Source organism: Lithobates pipiens, unplaced genomic scaffold (assembly GCF_037356315.1).
Source record: "Lithobates pipiens isolate NorthernLeopardFrog02 unplaced genomic scaffold, aLitPip1_a1.2 Scaffold_156, whole genome shotgun sequence".
Taxonomy (NCBI): Eukaryota; Metazoa; Chordata; class Amphibia; order Anura; family Ranidae; genus Lithobates; species Lithobates pipiens.
Genome location: NW_027507745.1, coordinates 34642 through 51202, shown reverse-complemented (window position 1 = coordinate 51202; position 16561 = coordinate 34642). Strand labels below are relative to the sequence as shown.

Below are 16561 nucleotides of genomic sequence, written 5' to 3'. Positions count from 1 at the left end.
CCAAAAGACCCAGAAGACCACAAAAAACAACTGTGGTGGATGACCGAAGAATTCCTTCCCTAGTGAAGAAAACACCCTTCGCAATAGTTGGCCAGATCAAGAACACTCTCCAGGAGGTAGGTGTATGTGTGCCAAAGTCAACAATCAAGGGAAGACTTTGCCAGAGTGAATACAGAGGGTTCACCACAAGATGTAAACCATTGGTGAGCCTCAAAAACAGGCCAAAACATTGCCAAACATCTAAAAAAGCCTTCACAGTTTTGAAACAACATCCTATGGACAGAGGAGACCAAGATCAACTTGTACCAGAGTGATGGGAAGAGAAGAGTATGGAGAAGGAAAGGAACTGCTCAATGGAACTGATTCTCTTGTATTTATTGATGATGTGACCGCTGACAAAAGCAGCAGAATGAATCCTGAAGTGTTTTGGTCATTATCTGCTTATATTCAGCAAAATGCTTCAGAACTCATTGAGCTGCACAGTATAGATGGACAATGACCTGAAGCATACTGCGAAAGCGGCCAAAGAGTTTTTGTAAGGTAAAGAAGTGGAATGTTATGCAATGGCCAAGTCAATCACCTGACCTGAATCCGATTGAGCATGCATTTCACTTGCTGAAGACAAAACGGAAGGGAAAATGCCCAAAGAACAAGAAGGAACTAAAGACAGTTGCAATAGAGGCCTGGCAGAGCATCACCAGGGATGAAACCCAGCGTCTGGTGATGTCTACGCATTCCAGACTTCAGGCTGTAATTGACTGCAAGTATTAAAAAGTGAACGTTTGATGGATGTTTGTTAATCTGTCCCATTACTTTTGGTCCCTTTAAAAGGTGGGACGCACATATACAAACTGTTGTAATTCCTACACCGTTCAACTGATTTGGATTAAATACCCTCAAATTAAAAGCTGAAAGTCTGTGTTTAAAGCACATCTTGTTTGTTTCATTTCAAATCCATTGTGGTGGTGCATAGAGCCAAAAAGATTAGAATTGTGTTGATGTCCCAATATTTATCGACCTGACTGTATTGGACTAAACGGATGAAGAACTATTTTTATTTTTATTTTTGATATTTTAGCAAAAAGTATTGCTTTTTTTTTTTCAAAATGGTCTGTGTTTTTTGTTTATAGCGCAAAAAATAAAAACTGCTGATGTGATAAAATACCACCAAAAGAAAGCTCTATTTGTGAGGAAAAAAGGACATACATTTTGTTTGGGTACAACGTTGCTTTACCGTGCAATTGTCGGTTAAAGTGACGCAGTGCCGTTTCGAAAAAAAAATGGCCTGGTCATTAAGGGGAAAATCTTTCCGGTCCTTAAGTGGTTAAAGTCCAACTCGAGCCAAAACCTTTTTTTTGTATTGAATACAGAGTGGGGAAGAATGGGTTTTTAACATGAGAGCTGTTTAGTTGGGTCTGACTTTTTTGGAAGATCTTTTCCATTTTCTTTCATTAAAGCGGGAGTCCACCGGGACTCCGCGTTTTTTTTTTTTTTTAAAAGCCAGCAGCTACAAATACTGCAGCTGCTGACTTTTAAAATAGTGACACTTACCTGTCCAGCGCGCCCGCGATGTCGGCACCCGAAGCCGATCTCTAGGTCGCCTGTCGGGTCCTGCCGCCGCCATCTTGGGTATGGGAATCAGGAAATTGAGCCTTTCGGCTTCATTTCCCGGTTCCCTACTGCGCATGCGCGAATCGCGCTGCGCAATAAGGACGCTCCCCGCTGCCTCTGGGATCTGTGTGTTTCCCAGCAGGCAGCGGGGCACTTGCGGGAAGGGGCGGGCTATCCCGAGCTATCCGGAAGTGGGTGCAGTTACCTGGATCATCCAGGTAACTGCACCCCCCTCCCCCCTGAAAGGTGCCGATTGTGGCACCGGAGGGGGGGAGGGTTCCGATGAGCGGAAGGTCCACTTTAGGGTGGACCTCCGCTTTAAGACAGGAAACAAAGGGGAGGTTTCTCTGCAATAGGGATACATACAATATGTTACAGGTTTCAAACCCTCCCTACCTTTAAAAAAACGTAGCCGGTAACCGGGCCCATACACAGCTTTGTCATAAGAGAAAGTGTGTTAAATCTGTTGTGTAGTCTGTTGCGCTATTTATAATGGCGAAAACAAACTATTGCACACATGCTCCATGTTGTGGTTTGAAGCAATGCAAAAAATAAAAAATAAAAGTGCAAAATTATTTTTTTCATGCGTTCGATACACGGTTAGCTCATTTAAACTGAATGGACTTGGACTAATGCAGCACACCTTCAGGGCCACTGTTAGAAATCATGGGGCCCCATACAGCCTACCTGATGGGGCCCCCCCTTGACCCCCCCTAGCTCCGCCCCTGAGCCTGTCAGTTATTGAGGTGTCTATTAGGCAGCTACAGAATTCACTCTTTTTTTAGAACTTTCCTGTCAATAATCAGACATCTCCACTTGGAATGTGCATCATGTATAACATACTTATTTCAAACTTAATAACATTACTGTGATATTCAAAATGTATTATTACACATATTAAGCAGCAGAAATGTCTTTTAGAACTTTTTTTGACAACTAGTTAGAGATGAGATCAGGTGTGTTCAGACCCTAGACTTGACCCACCTCTGCTATCCTGCCAGGAAGCTGTCACAATGCCTCACCAATCAAATTGGAGCTGTACAGGACAGATGTCAGTGTTTTGACATCCATGCCTGTTCAGTTTGTGTCCGCATACTCCACACAATGGACAGGGGTGGACTTGCGATGACTCCAGTGGCAAGATGTGAATGGACTTGTGTCCATTTAAATGAGGCTACCTCTAACCTGTCACATTTAGGTCTGGAAAAATAGAAATGGATGCAGTCCTTTTCCATTTTTATTGGACCTGAATGGACATGGAGACAGGCAGGTGTAAATGTAAAACAGGTCCATTTACATCCAGGCTCCTAGAGACCTACATGGAGCTTTCAATCATGTCTGCATGAAAAACTGACAGGCAGCCCTAACTGGAACATTTAGGTGAAAAGTTTTTAAAGAGGAATGGTTGGGGGTGGTAAAAACACAGCTCAGCTGTCTTTTTACTTTCCCCACAAACAAATGTAAACTAGCATCTCACTGTGCTTATGATCATCATCATTTTGATGATCACAGCAGGTGCTGTATGGCTCTTGGGTGCTGACTTTGTTATGGCTGTACAGTGTTCGTCTCTAACACACAGTGCAACCATAAGTTAAAGTCAGCACCCAACAGCCATGTGACACTGTAACAGAGCCATGTGATCATGTGGATGATGATCATAAGCACACAGAGGGGACTCTGGGAACCATACCTTAATTTTCACAGTAGCCTGTGTCACTGAGTGCAGGGTGCCGCTTGCCTGTGCACCGCCACCCACCTCCAGGATTAGTTGCCGCTTCATATCAGTCTCTTATGCTTCAGCACTGGTACTTGCGGGAGAGGAGTGGATCTACATAGGGATCAATCCGCCAGAAGGGACAGCATAGACAGTGGACGGCGGCTGACTGGGACTGTGCAGATCTACATGTGGCGCAGGATTATCTGCTTGCCCCCAAAAATGAAAATAAATAAATAAAAAAGTACCTGCTCTGCTCCTCTTTTGACCAAATTGGGCCTGGGAAAATGTCATTTTACACCCTGGTAAGAAATTGGGTGTGGGTATGGGTTTAATCCTATTTTTGTTTTGCTAGAAATGAACTCTAAAGCTGCCCAAGCCCTCCTGTAGAGCTGATGGGGCCCATCCCAGGTACAACAGGACCAGCTGTACTGCCTTATCAGCGGCCCTGCACACCTAATGCACGATAATGCATTACATTACACACCCATAGTAAAGGATCCCTTAAGGATTACAAACTAAAGACTACATTTTCGATTTTTGGTTGCTTTGCATTGTAATAGAGGTTTTTTGAAATTATCTAAAAAGGAATCTCACTTTGCAGCGTTCCTGAGACTTCTATATGTAGTCATAGGTTTCCTTGGTTAGAAACCCATTATCTGATTGTCAGTCGTAAAGAACACGTATCGTGGTTATGATATGACGCTCCAGTCAGCCTTATAATCAAAAGAACATTTTTTTGTCGATTTTGCTAAGAGCAGAGTTTGGGTCCTAAAAACGTACTACGTGAAAAAGTTGAAATAAAAAAAAGACAGATGTTTAATGAAGGGGAACAAATCACCTTCTTCATTTTTGGTCATTATAACATTCCATTGAAAAAATATTTACTAACAAGATTTTATTATGATGAATAAATACAATGGGAGTGACAATGCTTTGTATAAATATAACTATGTACATGACATGAACTGCGTGGCGCAGTGATATAGTACAGAAACACCTTCTCTGTTTCTGGTAATAACAGTGGGCCAGTCCCAGCTTGCTCACTCGCTCCTTCTTTTAGCTTCATTACAGAAGGAAATCAATAGGTTTATTTGGGCAGCAATGTGCAGCAGTCCCCACTAGGGGGAGGAACTGCACTTTGTTTTGGCAGGTCCCGGGTTGATAACATTTGCATCTTCTGTTCTACATTGTCACAGTTTTGTGTAGCAAATCAGACATGACAACATTCAAATGGGATGTTTGGGCGATTCCAAGAAACCGTCAAGACGATGTCTATTGTACTGTATGGCAGTGCTTGGCAAGTGTCCTCCAATGTCCTGCAGAGGACACTCCAGAGTATATTTGTCTTTTCTCATGGTCCACAGCTCTTACATGTGGTTGTCCACATTTCCTCAGGCTTTGACGAGTCATGAGCCTCCTTCATGTCTTTCAGAAGTGGTTTACATCTGAAGAGCTTGCATTCAACTACCGAGCCTTCTCCTTCTGAAGTTGAAAGCTGAGCAATAATCTAATGGATTTTTTTTTTTTATGTTCTTGCCATTGGAAATCCACTGTGCATTATGCAATTGTCATTCCTTTTCTTAATTTAGAACGTTTCCCTGGGAATTGGATCGTGCCATGTCAGTGATAACAAAATAGGTACATAGTTGACCTTTACCCTTGACCTTGATGATCCCTCGCCTTTCACAAGTATATCCCAACTTCTGAAGTACTTTACTGGTTTCTTCTGTGACCTAAAGGAAAAAAAAAAAAGACATATGGAAATAGAGCCGAGTAAAGAGAATGCAATTTAGGAGTGTATACTGTGTCTATGCTAAGAGGAGTATTGCTAGATGTTGCACTTATTAGAACGTTTGCAAGCTGAAAAATGTAGAGAATCATTTTCTTGCAGCACTAAATAAAAGAGGACATGATCTATTCCCCATTTTTAATACTGCAGGGATTCTACACAGTAGCTCAGTAAATGTTGATCTTCAGTTATAACCATGCTGGAAGTTTAATATATAACAAGCACAGTGTGCAGATCAAATAACAAGGAGGGTTGATTGGACGGACAGAGCAAATGGGTTGGAAGGCATCCAATAAACCAAGGCTAAAAGGTCTGACTGAGCTAGCAGCCTACTATTCTAGAATTACCTAGAATTACCCAATAACATTTTTATTTTAATGAAGGGCCTATATTATATATGTATATGCGCTGTAGAAATGAAAGATTAATTCCTCGATTAATTTTTTGATCAATCAAAATTCTTTTGATCGGTACTCTCCTCTCCGCCGGCTTCCAGGTCTTCAGGAAATTCCGTCGGAGATCCGGTGACGTCAAGGACATAGACGTCACTGGACTGCTCCCCCCTTCCCCAAGTGCCTCCATATGCTAATGAAGGGAAGGGGGGAGGTTGAAGTTCTGATTGAACGTAACATGTACAGGGGAGGAGCTACGCATGACGTCACCCGCTGCTGCCCTACGGAACACAATTGTCGGCTTTACATCTTAAAGTGAGTAGTAAAATAAAATCTTATACTTAAGAGGTGAGCACTTAGATCCTTTCTTTCTACCCATGACTTGGCATCCTTGCTCAGATCTAAGGAGACTTGAGTAAAGTTTATGGTCTGTGTTAATCCTTTTGATACCCACTTGCATGACCACCTGTTTGCACAGGGGTCCATGCCATAAGGTGAGAGTGATTGGTTAGACCGGAGGTGGAGGGATTGTCAAGCTACTGTGGAAAAAAAATGACTTACGTCAGTGCTACAGTTTGAATTTAAAACTTATTTGTGTGAACTGTGAAGTTAAGTCATGGATTGTGGAAACTAACTAATGTCAGGGGATTGTAAATAGTGTATACCACATTTACCACTGACTCATGCAGAGTTGCAATGCAAGGAGATCAGCTAACAGTAGTTGGATCTGTATGTGCGTTATAATTAATTGAAATTAGTCGATAAAAAAAAAAAAAACGATTAATCAAACACGAACATTTTAATCAGTAATAGCCCATATATATATATATACAGAACTATGTAAATGTATCACACACACACACACACACTAGACTTTACACCAATTAATATCATAAGAACAGTTGGCGCAGCTGCTCATCTCCAGTCTGCTGATAAATTGTATACAGCAATAACGAGACTATGGAAAACCGTGGGCTAGCACAGCTACTTAACAGAAACCCTGTTTAATAATGTAGCATGTTTTATGGTATTTTGTATATAATGACAACACTCTAAAATTAGCACAAGGGCAGTGCTATTAAAAATGCATTAAAGTAAAAATATATAGCTTAATCTATATGAATGTAAGTGGTAGAAAACCTTGACAAAAATGTACTTTGATACTTGACAGCTAACAGAATGGCCATTGCAGTACAACCTTACACATCAAAGGATATGATTGGGAGGGTTTCACATGGCTTGACCTCAATACAAGTAAATAGCTAACAAAATATAAATGGTTTGATGGTTCATTGACCCCAGGAGGATGAGTATCGCTACCCATAGACGTGAGGATCATAAACTAATCTGGGTAAAACTACGCTGGATTAGGTCATGGACAACTCATGTCTATGGCTACTTTTACCAGGCGATTTATTTCACATGTATTACAAGATTTTTTTTCAACTTATTAACTGGGAGCAGGTCAGATGAGGAGTTCTCAAACCTTCTTTACCAAGTCAAACTTTGGCAACCTAAGCTTCTTCTTTCAACTCCAATGTGTTACATCCAGAGACATCTGGAATTATTTAAAGTAATGCTAAAAGGCTTGTGTTTTATTTATTTTTTTAAATGGCAACCCCCTGCCGAGTGCCCCCCAATAGCAAGCCTCCCCGGAGCAAGCTTCACACAGCAAAGCTCACCCCTCCCCCTCTATTCATTGCTTCCTGCTGCTGTGTGAGCCAATGAGAGAGAACCGGGAGAGCCACTGCTCTCATGCACATCGCTGGATCGAGATGGGACTCAGGTAAGCATAAGGGGGGGAGAGCTGCACTCAGTTTTTTTTTTTTCACCTTAAAGGGGTTGTAAACCTTCCACCTCTATGCATTAAGGTGACATTTTTTATTTGTAATGCAGCAGCCCCCCCTTATACTTATATGAGCCCCGAAATTTGCGCAATGGGAACAAGCACACCAGCTCCGGCCGGTATCTTGTGTCCTGATTGCATAGATTGATAGCAGCACAGCCATTGGCGCCAACTGCTGTCAATCAATACCAATGATGTGGAAGTCGCGGGGGGGTCGGGGCCAAGTCCAGCATTCGTGTATGGGTGCAAATGCTGGACTCAGGAGTGTGCCCGCAAGGACTCCCCCTCGAGTGCTCCTCCTAGTTTGTCTGATGTGGGGAGGAGCCGCGAGAGCCGCTGGGGGACGCCAGAAGACCATGTTCAGGGGACGTTTTTTTTTTTTTTTAAATAACAAACTACGAACCCTCACTTTAAGATTCTTCTGTCTTTAGAACCACTAAGTATTTTGCATACTTAAAAATACATACAGGTTCAACACCAGAGAAGGATTACCCTAAGCTGACCACATACCTTATGCTCTCTTTGTACAATCTGGTGTAAATCTACCGACTACTAATTGAATAGATGCATGGGTTGGTACTCATATTACATTTGGTAAACCTAAAGGAAATTGTACAATCAGATCAGCTTATAACATGGTATATGGTGAGCTTAAGCCCTCGTTGTATGGGCCAGCAAAGACTTTTACATCTAATATAAATTTTATATGTACCGTAATACTCAAGAAAGCATATATTTGAAAACTGAATATGTATGCAGCTCTAAAAGGACGGTTTTAATTGTGCACCCCAAACAATCTAGGTGGACAACCCCACCTGGGATTACTGACATCTGTAAGATTTGTGCATCGTTTACAAATCTGTTGCCTATTAGGCCACATTTCACATTGTCCCAGGGCAGCATTTGTGCTACCACTAGTGTGACCAAATTGGATCAATACACTTTAAGCCCTTGTACACACGGTCAAAGATTCCGACAACCAAATCCGTCGGAGTAATTCCGACGGATTAATTCTGGAAGAGGTCCGGAAGTGATGTTGCATACACACGGTCGGACTAAATTGTCGGAAAATCCGATTGTACATAACGTGATGACGTTATTTCGTTACGACGGGACTACGTTCAGGCTAGTAGCCAATAGCTTTGGTCTAGGAATTTGATCTGAGCATGCGTGGCACTTTGTCCGTCGGAGTAGGCTACACATGATCGGAGTATGTCCAATAGGAGCATTTTGTCGGAAAATTTTAATGGCAAGTTGGAAAACTTGGTCCGTCGGATATTCCGATGGAAACAGTCCGATGCAGACCACACACAGTCGGAATATCTGACAAAATGGTCCGATAGGACACATTCCGTCAGAATCTCCGACCGTGTGTACAAGGGCTAAGAATATTTATATCCTTGAACCTTCAGTGGTAAAATGTTACTTGCAACACTCGTAATAACACATTATACATATGACACATTTTGCCACCTAGTAAAAGAACATTTCACGGTTATTTAGAAGATATAGCCAGTGTGGAAAAAAGCAAGGCACTACCTGGATTTTTCCAAGTACCCCAGTACTGTCCATACGACTTGCCACATTGACAGTGTTCCCCCAGATGTCATACTGTGGCTTCTGTGCTCCTATTACCCCCGCTACTACAGGTCCATGGTTAATACCTAGCAGGACGTAAAGACAACTTGTTACAATTTTGTTACGAAGAAGTAAAAATACAATAAACAAAAATTTGATGAAGATGTAGTAGAAAGCACATTACCAAAAAGATTGAAACACCTCTTACCTATGCGAAGTTTGAAGTTGTTAAAAGAATGCTTGTTGATCACGTCAAGTTTTCCAATTAATGCAGTAGCAAATTCCACCATGATACCAATGTGATTATAATTCCTGTCTCCATCCTAGTGGATAGAGAGAACAAAAAGCTAGTCTACCGATATACAATGTCAACACAGAAGTATCTCCGTGGTAAAGATCAACATTCTCAATAGTATGAGTGGCTATGATAAGAATAGCAGAAACATAGTATCACACAACAGTCTGTGTGCATTCCATATACAGAAACTAAGACCTGATGTAAAAAGGATACCTGAGGATTTTCCTGTCCCGATGTGGCATTTAATCCTGTTGCTGCCATGTACGCACTGCCAATGGTCTTTATTTTTTCTACGCTGCTAAACTTTGGCTTGGAGAGTAGCTAAAGAATATATAAAATACATGGACTTGTTAATAAATGTAAAATCTAACAAGCATGTGGACAAAATTCATGATCATTAACAATCAGAGAAAGAGGCATAGGTGTGGGGGTCTAATCTCTGATTTGGGAACCCCTATACAGGCTATTAGTGTAACAAAAACAAAGAAGCAGACGTAGTATTGGTTCTGCTGAAAAAGGAAATATGTTGGAATCTGGCCCAGGAAAGATGTCGTGGGGCTGCAACATCTGGCAGATACAGTGAAGAGGGCATAACAACATTGGTTCCTATTCCTCTGCTGCAGGGTTGCCACTCTTACCCCTGCTGTTAGAACAATGATCTTCTGTAATAAAAAGTACATAATTTAAAGTGTTACTAAACCCACAACAGTAAAATCAGTCTGTATGTGCAGTAAAGCATGCTTGTTATACTCACTGTGGAACATAAGGGGTTAATCCTATCTTCTCTGATCCTCCCCTTCTTCCACAGTCCCCAATCCATCTTTTGATAGAACAGAGCCCTGGGGTTGCTCAGTTTGGTGTGTATTGCTAAAGAGTTTTTTTTTTCCTGGAAGGGTACATGTGATCAGCACCAGGGCCAATCATCACTGTCCAGACAGAGGGTTAGGGGTCCAGCAGCCCCGCAGTGCAGTCAGGGGAGAATAAAAAATTCTCCTACAAGCTTTAACCAGACATTGATAGAAGTCAGACTGCTATATACTGCTGATAACAGGTATTTAGCAGTTTACATTTTACTGAAATAATTGCGTTTCCATGTTCTGTGTACTGTGGGAGACTAGATATAGTATATGCAGGGTCCTGGGTTTAGTAACACTTTAACTACTCCGTGTACAGATCAGAGAAAACACAGACTGGTTACTTTAGTAACACTGATTACTTACACATGAATTGTCTGAACACAGGGGAAGACAATGCTAAGAAAAGACACTAAGGTGTAAGGTGAATCACATTTAGGTCTGCCAGCTCAGATTAAATTTGTATAAACCACTTCCGGACCGTCTCACGCTGATATACGTCGGCATTTTGAAGAGGAATATCATTGTTATGGCTGCAGCTAGCTACCATAACCCTAGTATCCTCTTCTTCAGTGAGCTCCTGGTTTCAGATAAAAAGTGGTCTCTGCGGCAAATTAACCGCAAGACCACTTTTATCGGTGGTGGGAGAGGGCCTCCGGTGCCCTCCGGTGCCCTCCGCAGCTTACCGAAGCCGCGGGTAAAAGAACAGTGTAAAAAATAAAATGTAAAATAAATATCAAAACATTTTTTTTTTTTTAACGCGCCCTGTCCCGCCAAGCTCTCTGCAGAAGTGAACGCATACATGAGTAGTGCCCACATATGAAAATTGTGTTCAAACCAGACATGTGAGGTACCACCACGATCAGAGCAAGAGCAATAATTCTAACCCTAGACCTCCTGTAACTCAAAACATGCAACCTGTAGAATCGCCTATGGAGATTTTTAAGGGTAAAAATTTGTCGCCATTCCACAAGCAGGTGCAATTTTGAAGCAGGACATGTTGGGTATTAATTTACTCAGCGTAACATTATCTTTCACAATATAAAAAATAAATAAAAATAAAAATAAATAAATGAAAGGGCTAACTTTACTGTTGTCTTATTTTTTAATTCAAAATTTTTTATTTTTTTTACAAGAAAAGTGCACCTGTAAGCAAAATAGACCAAAAAAAAAAAAAAACTGATTTTAACTTGCAAACACCAAATCTCTGAAAGAAGCTCGCTCCTTAAAGCGGTAGTAAACCCGCTGACATTTTTTTTTCCAGACCTGTAAGGCAAAAGGCATAATGAGCTAGTATGCACCTCATACTAGCTCATTATGAAATACTTACCTTAGAACAAGGCCCCGACATCTCACCCGATCTACGCCAAGGGAGCTGACATGTTCCCTCGGCGTGGCTTCCGGGTATCGCGGCTCCGGCACCGAGTGGCCAGAGCTGCGATGTTGTCACTCCCGTGCGTGTGCGTGGGAGATTTCTTTCCGCCAAAGTCCGGCGTCTGCTGGGCTTTCAGCTGAAAATCCCCTGTGTGCTTGTGTCACTGCAGTCAGCGGCTCATTGCAAGGGGAATACCTGTACGGTTTAGGAGATTTTTTTTTTTTACCTAAAGGTAAGCCTTACCTAGGCTTACCTGTAGGTAAAAGTTCATAAAAAGACTATACAACCGCTTTAAGCGGGGGTAATCTTAGACAGGAAGAACACAGAGATGTAACATCTTTTCCAAATGTATACTTATTGGCCTACATACCTCATCAAAGTCAGCTATTATCTCATTAAGTAGTCTAAGACACTCTAGGCCCTCATGGTTTTCATCACACTCTGTGTAAAATTCCTTGAAGTCGGGTATGGAGGCAAAGATGACGCAGACACAGTCATAAGACTGGTAATACAGGTCCTGCAGAGATGAAAAGTATGTACTGAGAATGGCAATAACCTATACACAATAAACAACGTTAAACACTTAAAAACTCAAATACTGAAAAACCTATTGTGATGGGTTACCTCATTCCTAAGGTTCTGCCCAATGAACTGCTGGGCTACATCAGCAGGGAGGACATTTTCTAGTAGGACCCTGTTCAGATTCTCCATGGTCTCAATACGTTCACGCTCCATCTTAAACTTCCTTTTCCACAAAAAGTCAAGACGACAATAGAATTCGTTCTACAGAGGGAATAAACGCATACCTTTACACTAGGCCATGTAATTTCGAACTGGGATTTATTGCAATTTGTAAAATATTACATTTTAATTTACACTTTGTATATGGAAGACTGTAGGATATGCACAAGATCACTTAAATTGTAATTTTATTTTTGTGTAGTTACATACATAGTTGTAAACACTATTAGGTTTTGCTGCATTTCCACTCTATTTTCATTCATTTTCTTTATTAGTAGTAGTGCAGAGGACCTTTACACACAAAATATGTAAAGTATAGAGTTATTTGACAATATTACTTCAGTTTTTACTTCAGATCTAAGATTAGAATTTTAATTTTAAATTCTGTTCCCTATGGGACAAGGTACATGTAGTATTTTATTCTGCATCAAAAACGCATTGACAGTGTTTAACCACTTCAGCTCCGGAAGGTGTACCCCCCTTCATGCACAGGCCATTTTTTGCGATATGGCACTGCGTTACTTTAACTGACAATTGCCCAGCCATGTGACACTCTAGCCAAATAAAAATGTTTGTTTGTCTTTTTTTTCCACAAATAGAGCTTTCTTTTGGTGGTATTTGATCCCCTCTGCGGTTTTTGTTTTTTGCACTGTAAACAAAAGAAGACCGGCAATAAAAATAAAAATAAAAAAAACACAATTTTTTTACTTTCTGCTATAAAACGCATTCAATAAAAAATTGTCATCATTTTAGACCAATATGTATTCTACTACATATTTTTGGTAAAAAATCCCAATAAGCGGATATTGTTTTGCACAAAAATTATAGCGTCTACAAACTATGGGATTTATTTTATTTTTTTACTGGTAATGGCGGCGCTCAGTGACTTATAGCGGGACTGCGATATTGTGGTGGACGAAGCGGACACCTGACACTTTTTGGGGACCAGTGACACTAATACAGTGATCAGTGCTAAAAAATATGCACTGTCACTGTAATGGCTCTTGTAGGGAAGGGGTTATCAGGGGTGATCAAAGGGTTACATGTGTTCCTAGGGAGTTCTTGCTAACTGTAGGGAAGGTGCTTTGATGGGGGGGGGGGGGGGTAAAGAGCCCTGTTCCTGCTTAGGAAGAACACAGGATCAGTACATTCCCCTCTCACAGAATGGCGGTCTGCCTTGTTTACATAGGCAGATCGCCGTTCTGCCTGTCTCCCGAACGATCGGTGGGCTCCTGCCGTGTCCAATAAGCAGCACGCGCCCAAGACCCGGAATTGTCGGCTCGCGTACTAGGTACACGACCTGGCTGCTCTGTCGCAGTTTATGCGCGTGGATGGGTCTGCAAGCGGTTAACATGCATTCCAGTGACCCTGGTTCACACTAGTGCAGTGCGTTCCAGTACAGTCAACAAAAGTAGAACATGTTGAATTTTTTCTGTATGCAATGTATTTGGGATGCAGCAAAACACACACAAACAATTGTCCTAAATTCAAAGAGCGGAGAAAGAAAAATGGGTTTCAAGGCATCAAAAAATGCACCAGAATACATTAAAGAAAAGCATCAGGAATGCAGAAATAGTGGTGTGAACCAGGGCTTAGTGCTTTTTAACCCTAGGTCTGGTTACCGACGTGCCCTTCTCCCCTCCTGATGTGGCCGATCCAACACCTATGAGGAGACCAAAGAGGGCGTATCTAAAAAAAAGGGGGAAAAGGTGGGACTTTATATGAAGCACCAGACAGCTTACCCGGCCTTGGCTTCCTAAAGTCCCTAACCCTTTCCTGGAAAAAATTCAGTTTTTTCCATTTTTTTCTGACCTATGAGGAGACACATGATTTATAACAGCAGCTTTTACGCTTTCCTGAGACAAGCAATGGCAAGAAGAATGTAGAGGGGTCCATGTGTCATCCTCTGCATTCCTCTTGCCTTTGCTTGTTTTGGGAAAGTGTTCACAGCCGAGACAAGCTGAAGCTATAGCTGTTGTCAGATTGGCTATGGCAGAAGGAAAGACAGGTGGGTACTCATAAATCATAGGGCTAACTCATAGGGAAATATAGAAAAAAAAAATGGCAATAAACATGAAAGAATGGTCCCCTGAATAAGAATGCTCCTGGAAATTAAAGGAGGAAGGGAGGCCAGGGAAACCGGCAGTAATCAGGAAATGTTTTTAAGCCTTCTTTTCTCCAATATGCTCATTTGTATAACGATAACACACACTGGTTCAGATCAAGCTGACCTCATTTAAATGTATATCTAGTAAACACTGAAACAACTATATATCTTCCTTTAACACAAATCTGTCACACCACTAACAGCCCCATAACCGATGATAGTCACTGTACTAATTCTAGTTTGGTCCAAGCGCCCACAGCTTGGGGCTAGGCAGTGATGCCTCATCAACGATTGCAGTCTAGTTAGGCAAGATCTCAGATGGGCACACTTAACTCTGCTGTTTGAAAATGCAAATCCCATGGATTTATGGAAACAAAAGGACAAGGGGCCTGTTCCCAATCTGTCACTTCTCGCAGTTTATGTAAAGTGGGCCTCGTTTATTAAAACATCTTGTAGATGGAACGTCTCAGGCAAATTGTGTTACTGTTGTAACCTATTCATTTTTTGCTCTGTCAAACTGTACTGGGACAATGAAGAATAGAATCAGATTTGGTGCTATAAAAAAAAAAAATGACTGGAACAAATGTGTGTTCTGACCATGAATCTTTGAAAACTCACCTGTCTGGCCAGGGCAAGGAGAGTGAAATAGAAGATAAATAATGCAATACTGCCCATTATCTGTGGCTCTTTTAGGACTCCAGGCCTGAAAAAATGAGAAGAGTAGGTTAAAATTACCTGAAGGTAGGTTACTTTTTTGGTTTTAAGTCAGTTTCTTATTTTACATACAGAATTCACATTAATGTTTAGCTGACAAATCTCTTACCATTATTATACCTGTCCAGTATGTAAATAGCCTGCACATCACTGTCATTTCCTCCTAGAATCCTATTCTAGTGTATTTTCAGATTTCTACCTTCCTAATTCCATCATTCAGTATTTAGAAACATTTAGCTGCATGCCAAAAAATGAATGAATTCTTTCAACAGTTGCTTTATTTATTCTTACACACTAGGAATAACTTAACATTTCTCGACGTACAGATATGTAGTTACGTGCAAAGAGCTGCGAAGGCCGTCACTGATTTGTACAGGCTGCTGGCCATGGCTGATTGCACATACCTGTGCACCCCCACCCAAAGAAATGGGCTACAACAGACTATTCTGTTTTGCCACCGGTCAGCCAAGAATTAGACAACCCAATTCAGGAAAACCTTGTCTCATCTGACAAATCTTAGTTTCTGCTGTGACATGTAGTTGGTTGGGTCAAACATTGAGATACAAGGCATAAATCCGTGAATCCATCCTGTTTTGTGTCAACAGTTCAGTCTGGAGATGGTGGTTTCATTTCAATGCCATCTGGTTGGTACAGACTAGGGATGAGCCGAACACCCCCCGGTTCGGTTCGCACCAGAACTTGCGAACGACCCCCGCGTTCGGTACGAACGCTAGAACCCCATTGAAGTCTATGGGACTCGAACGTTCGAATTGGAAAGTGCTAATTTTAACGGCTAATATGCAAGATAGTGTCCTAAAAAGGGTTTGGCGACCTGCCTCCTGCCTCAGGGGACATGGGTCACTGCAAAAAAAAGTTTTAAAAACTACCGTTTTGGCGGGAGCACTGATTTTAATGACGATTAAAGTGAAAAAAAAAAAGTGAAATATTCCTTTAAATATGGTGCCTGCGGGGTGTCTGTAGTATGCCTGTGAAGTGCCACGTGTTTCCCGTGTTTAGAACAGTCCCTGCACAAAATGACATTAAACGGAAATGACATCATTTAAAACTGCTTGCGGTTTTAATGTTATATCTGGTTCCTGCAATATGGTTGAAAATCATTGAGAAACATGGCATGGGTAGCCCTCCCTGCCCATTACCAGCCTATTTGGGTCTTGTACGCATATTAAGGGGAACCCCGTACCCATATTAAAAAAAGGAAATGCGTGTGGCCCCCAGGCCCTATAATACTCAGAACAGCAGTATACAGGCGGTGCAAACAAGACAGGGACTGTGTAGGTTTGTTGTGTTAAGTTGAATCTGTTTGTCATTTTCAACCGGTACATTTTTAAAGTGTAGCTCCAGTCAAAAAAACTATCTTTAAGCTTTTTGGAAAACATAGGGAAGGGTTATCAGCCCTGTATAATTTGTTTTGTCGTCCATCTTTTTTCATCTCACTTGCTGCTGTCTCCTTGCGTTTGCAAGTAGGAGATGTTTGTAAGTTGGATGTTTGAAAGTAGGGGCCTGCCCTATATTATAGCG

At 41.5% G+C, this 16561-nt stretch overlaps 1 protein-coding gene across 1 annotated transcript in view; it reads right to left on the bottom strand.

The window, feature by feature from the left end:
• Positions 1 to 4208: 4208 nt before the first annotated feature.
• Positions 4209 to 16561, bottom strand: part of LOC143981414 (adenylate cyclase type 4-like) — a gene marked incomplete at its 5' end in the record, with an annotated part of 46027 nt that continues 33674 nt past the window's right edge. The window contains 7 exon segments of the mRNA XM_077479241.1: positions 4209 to 5061; positions 8895 to 9019; positions 9142 to 9256; positions 9445 to 9552; positions 11831 to 11977; positions 12085 to 12243; positions 14927 to 15011. Of these exon segments, the coding sequence (XP_077335367.1) occupies positions 4909 to 5061; positions 8895 to 9019; positions 9142 to 9256; positions 9445 to 9552; positions 11831 to 11977; positions 12085 to 12243; positions 14927 to 15011 (892 nt within the window).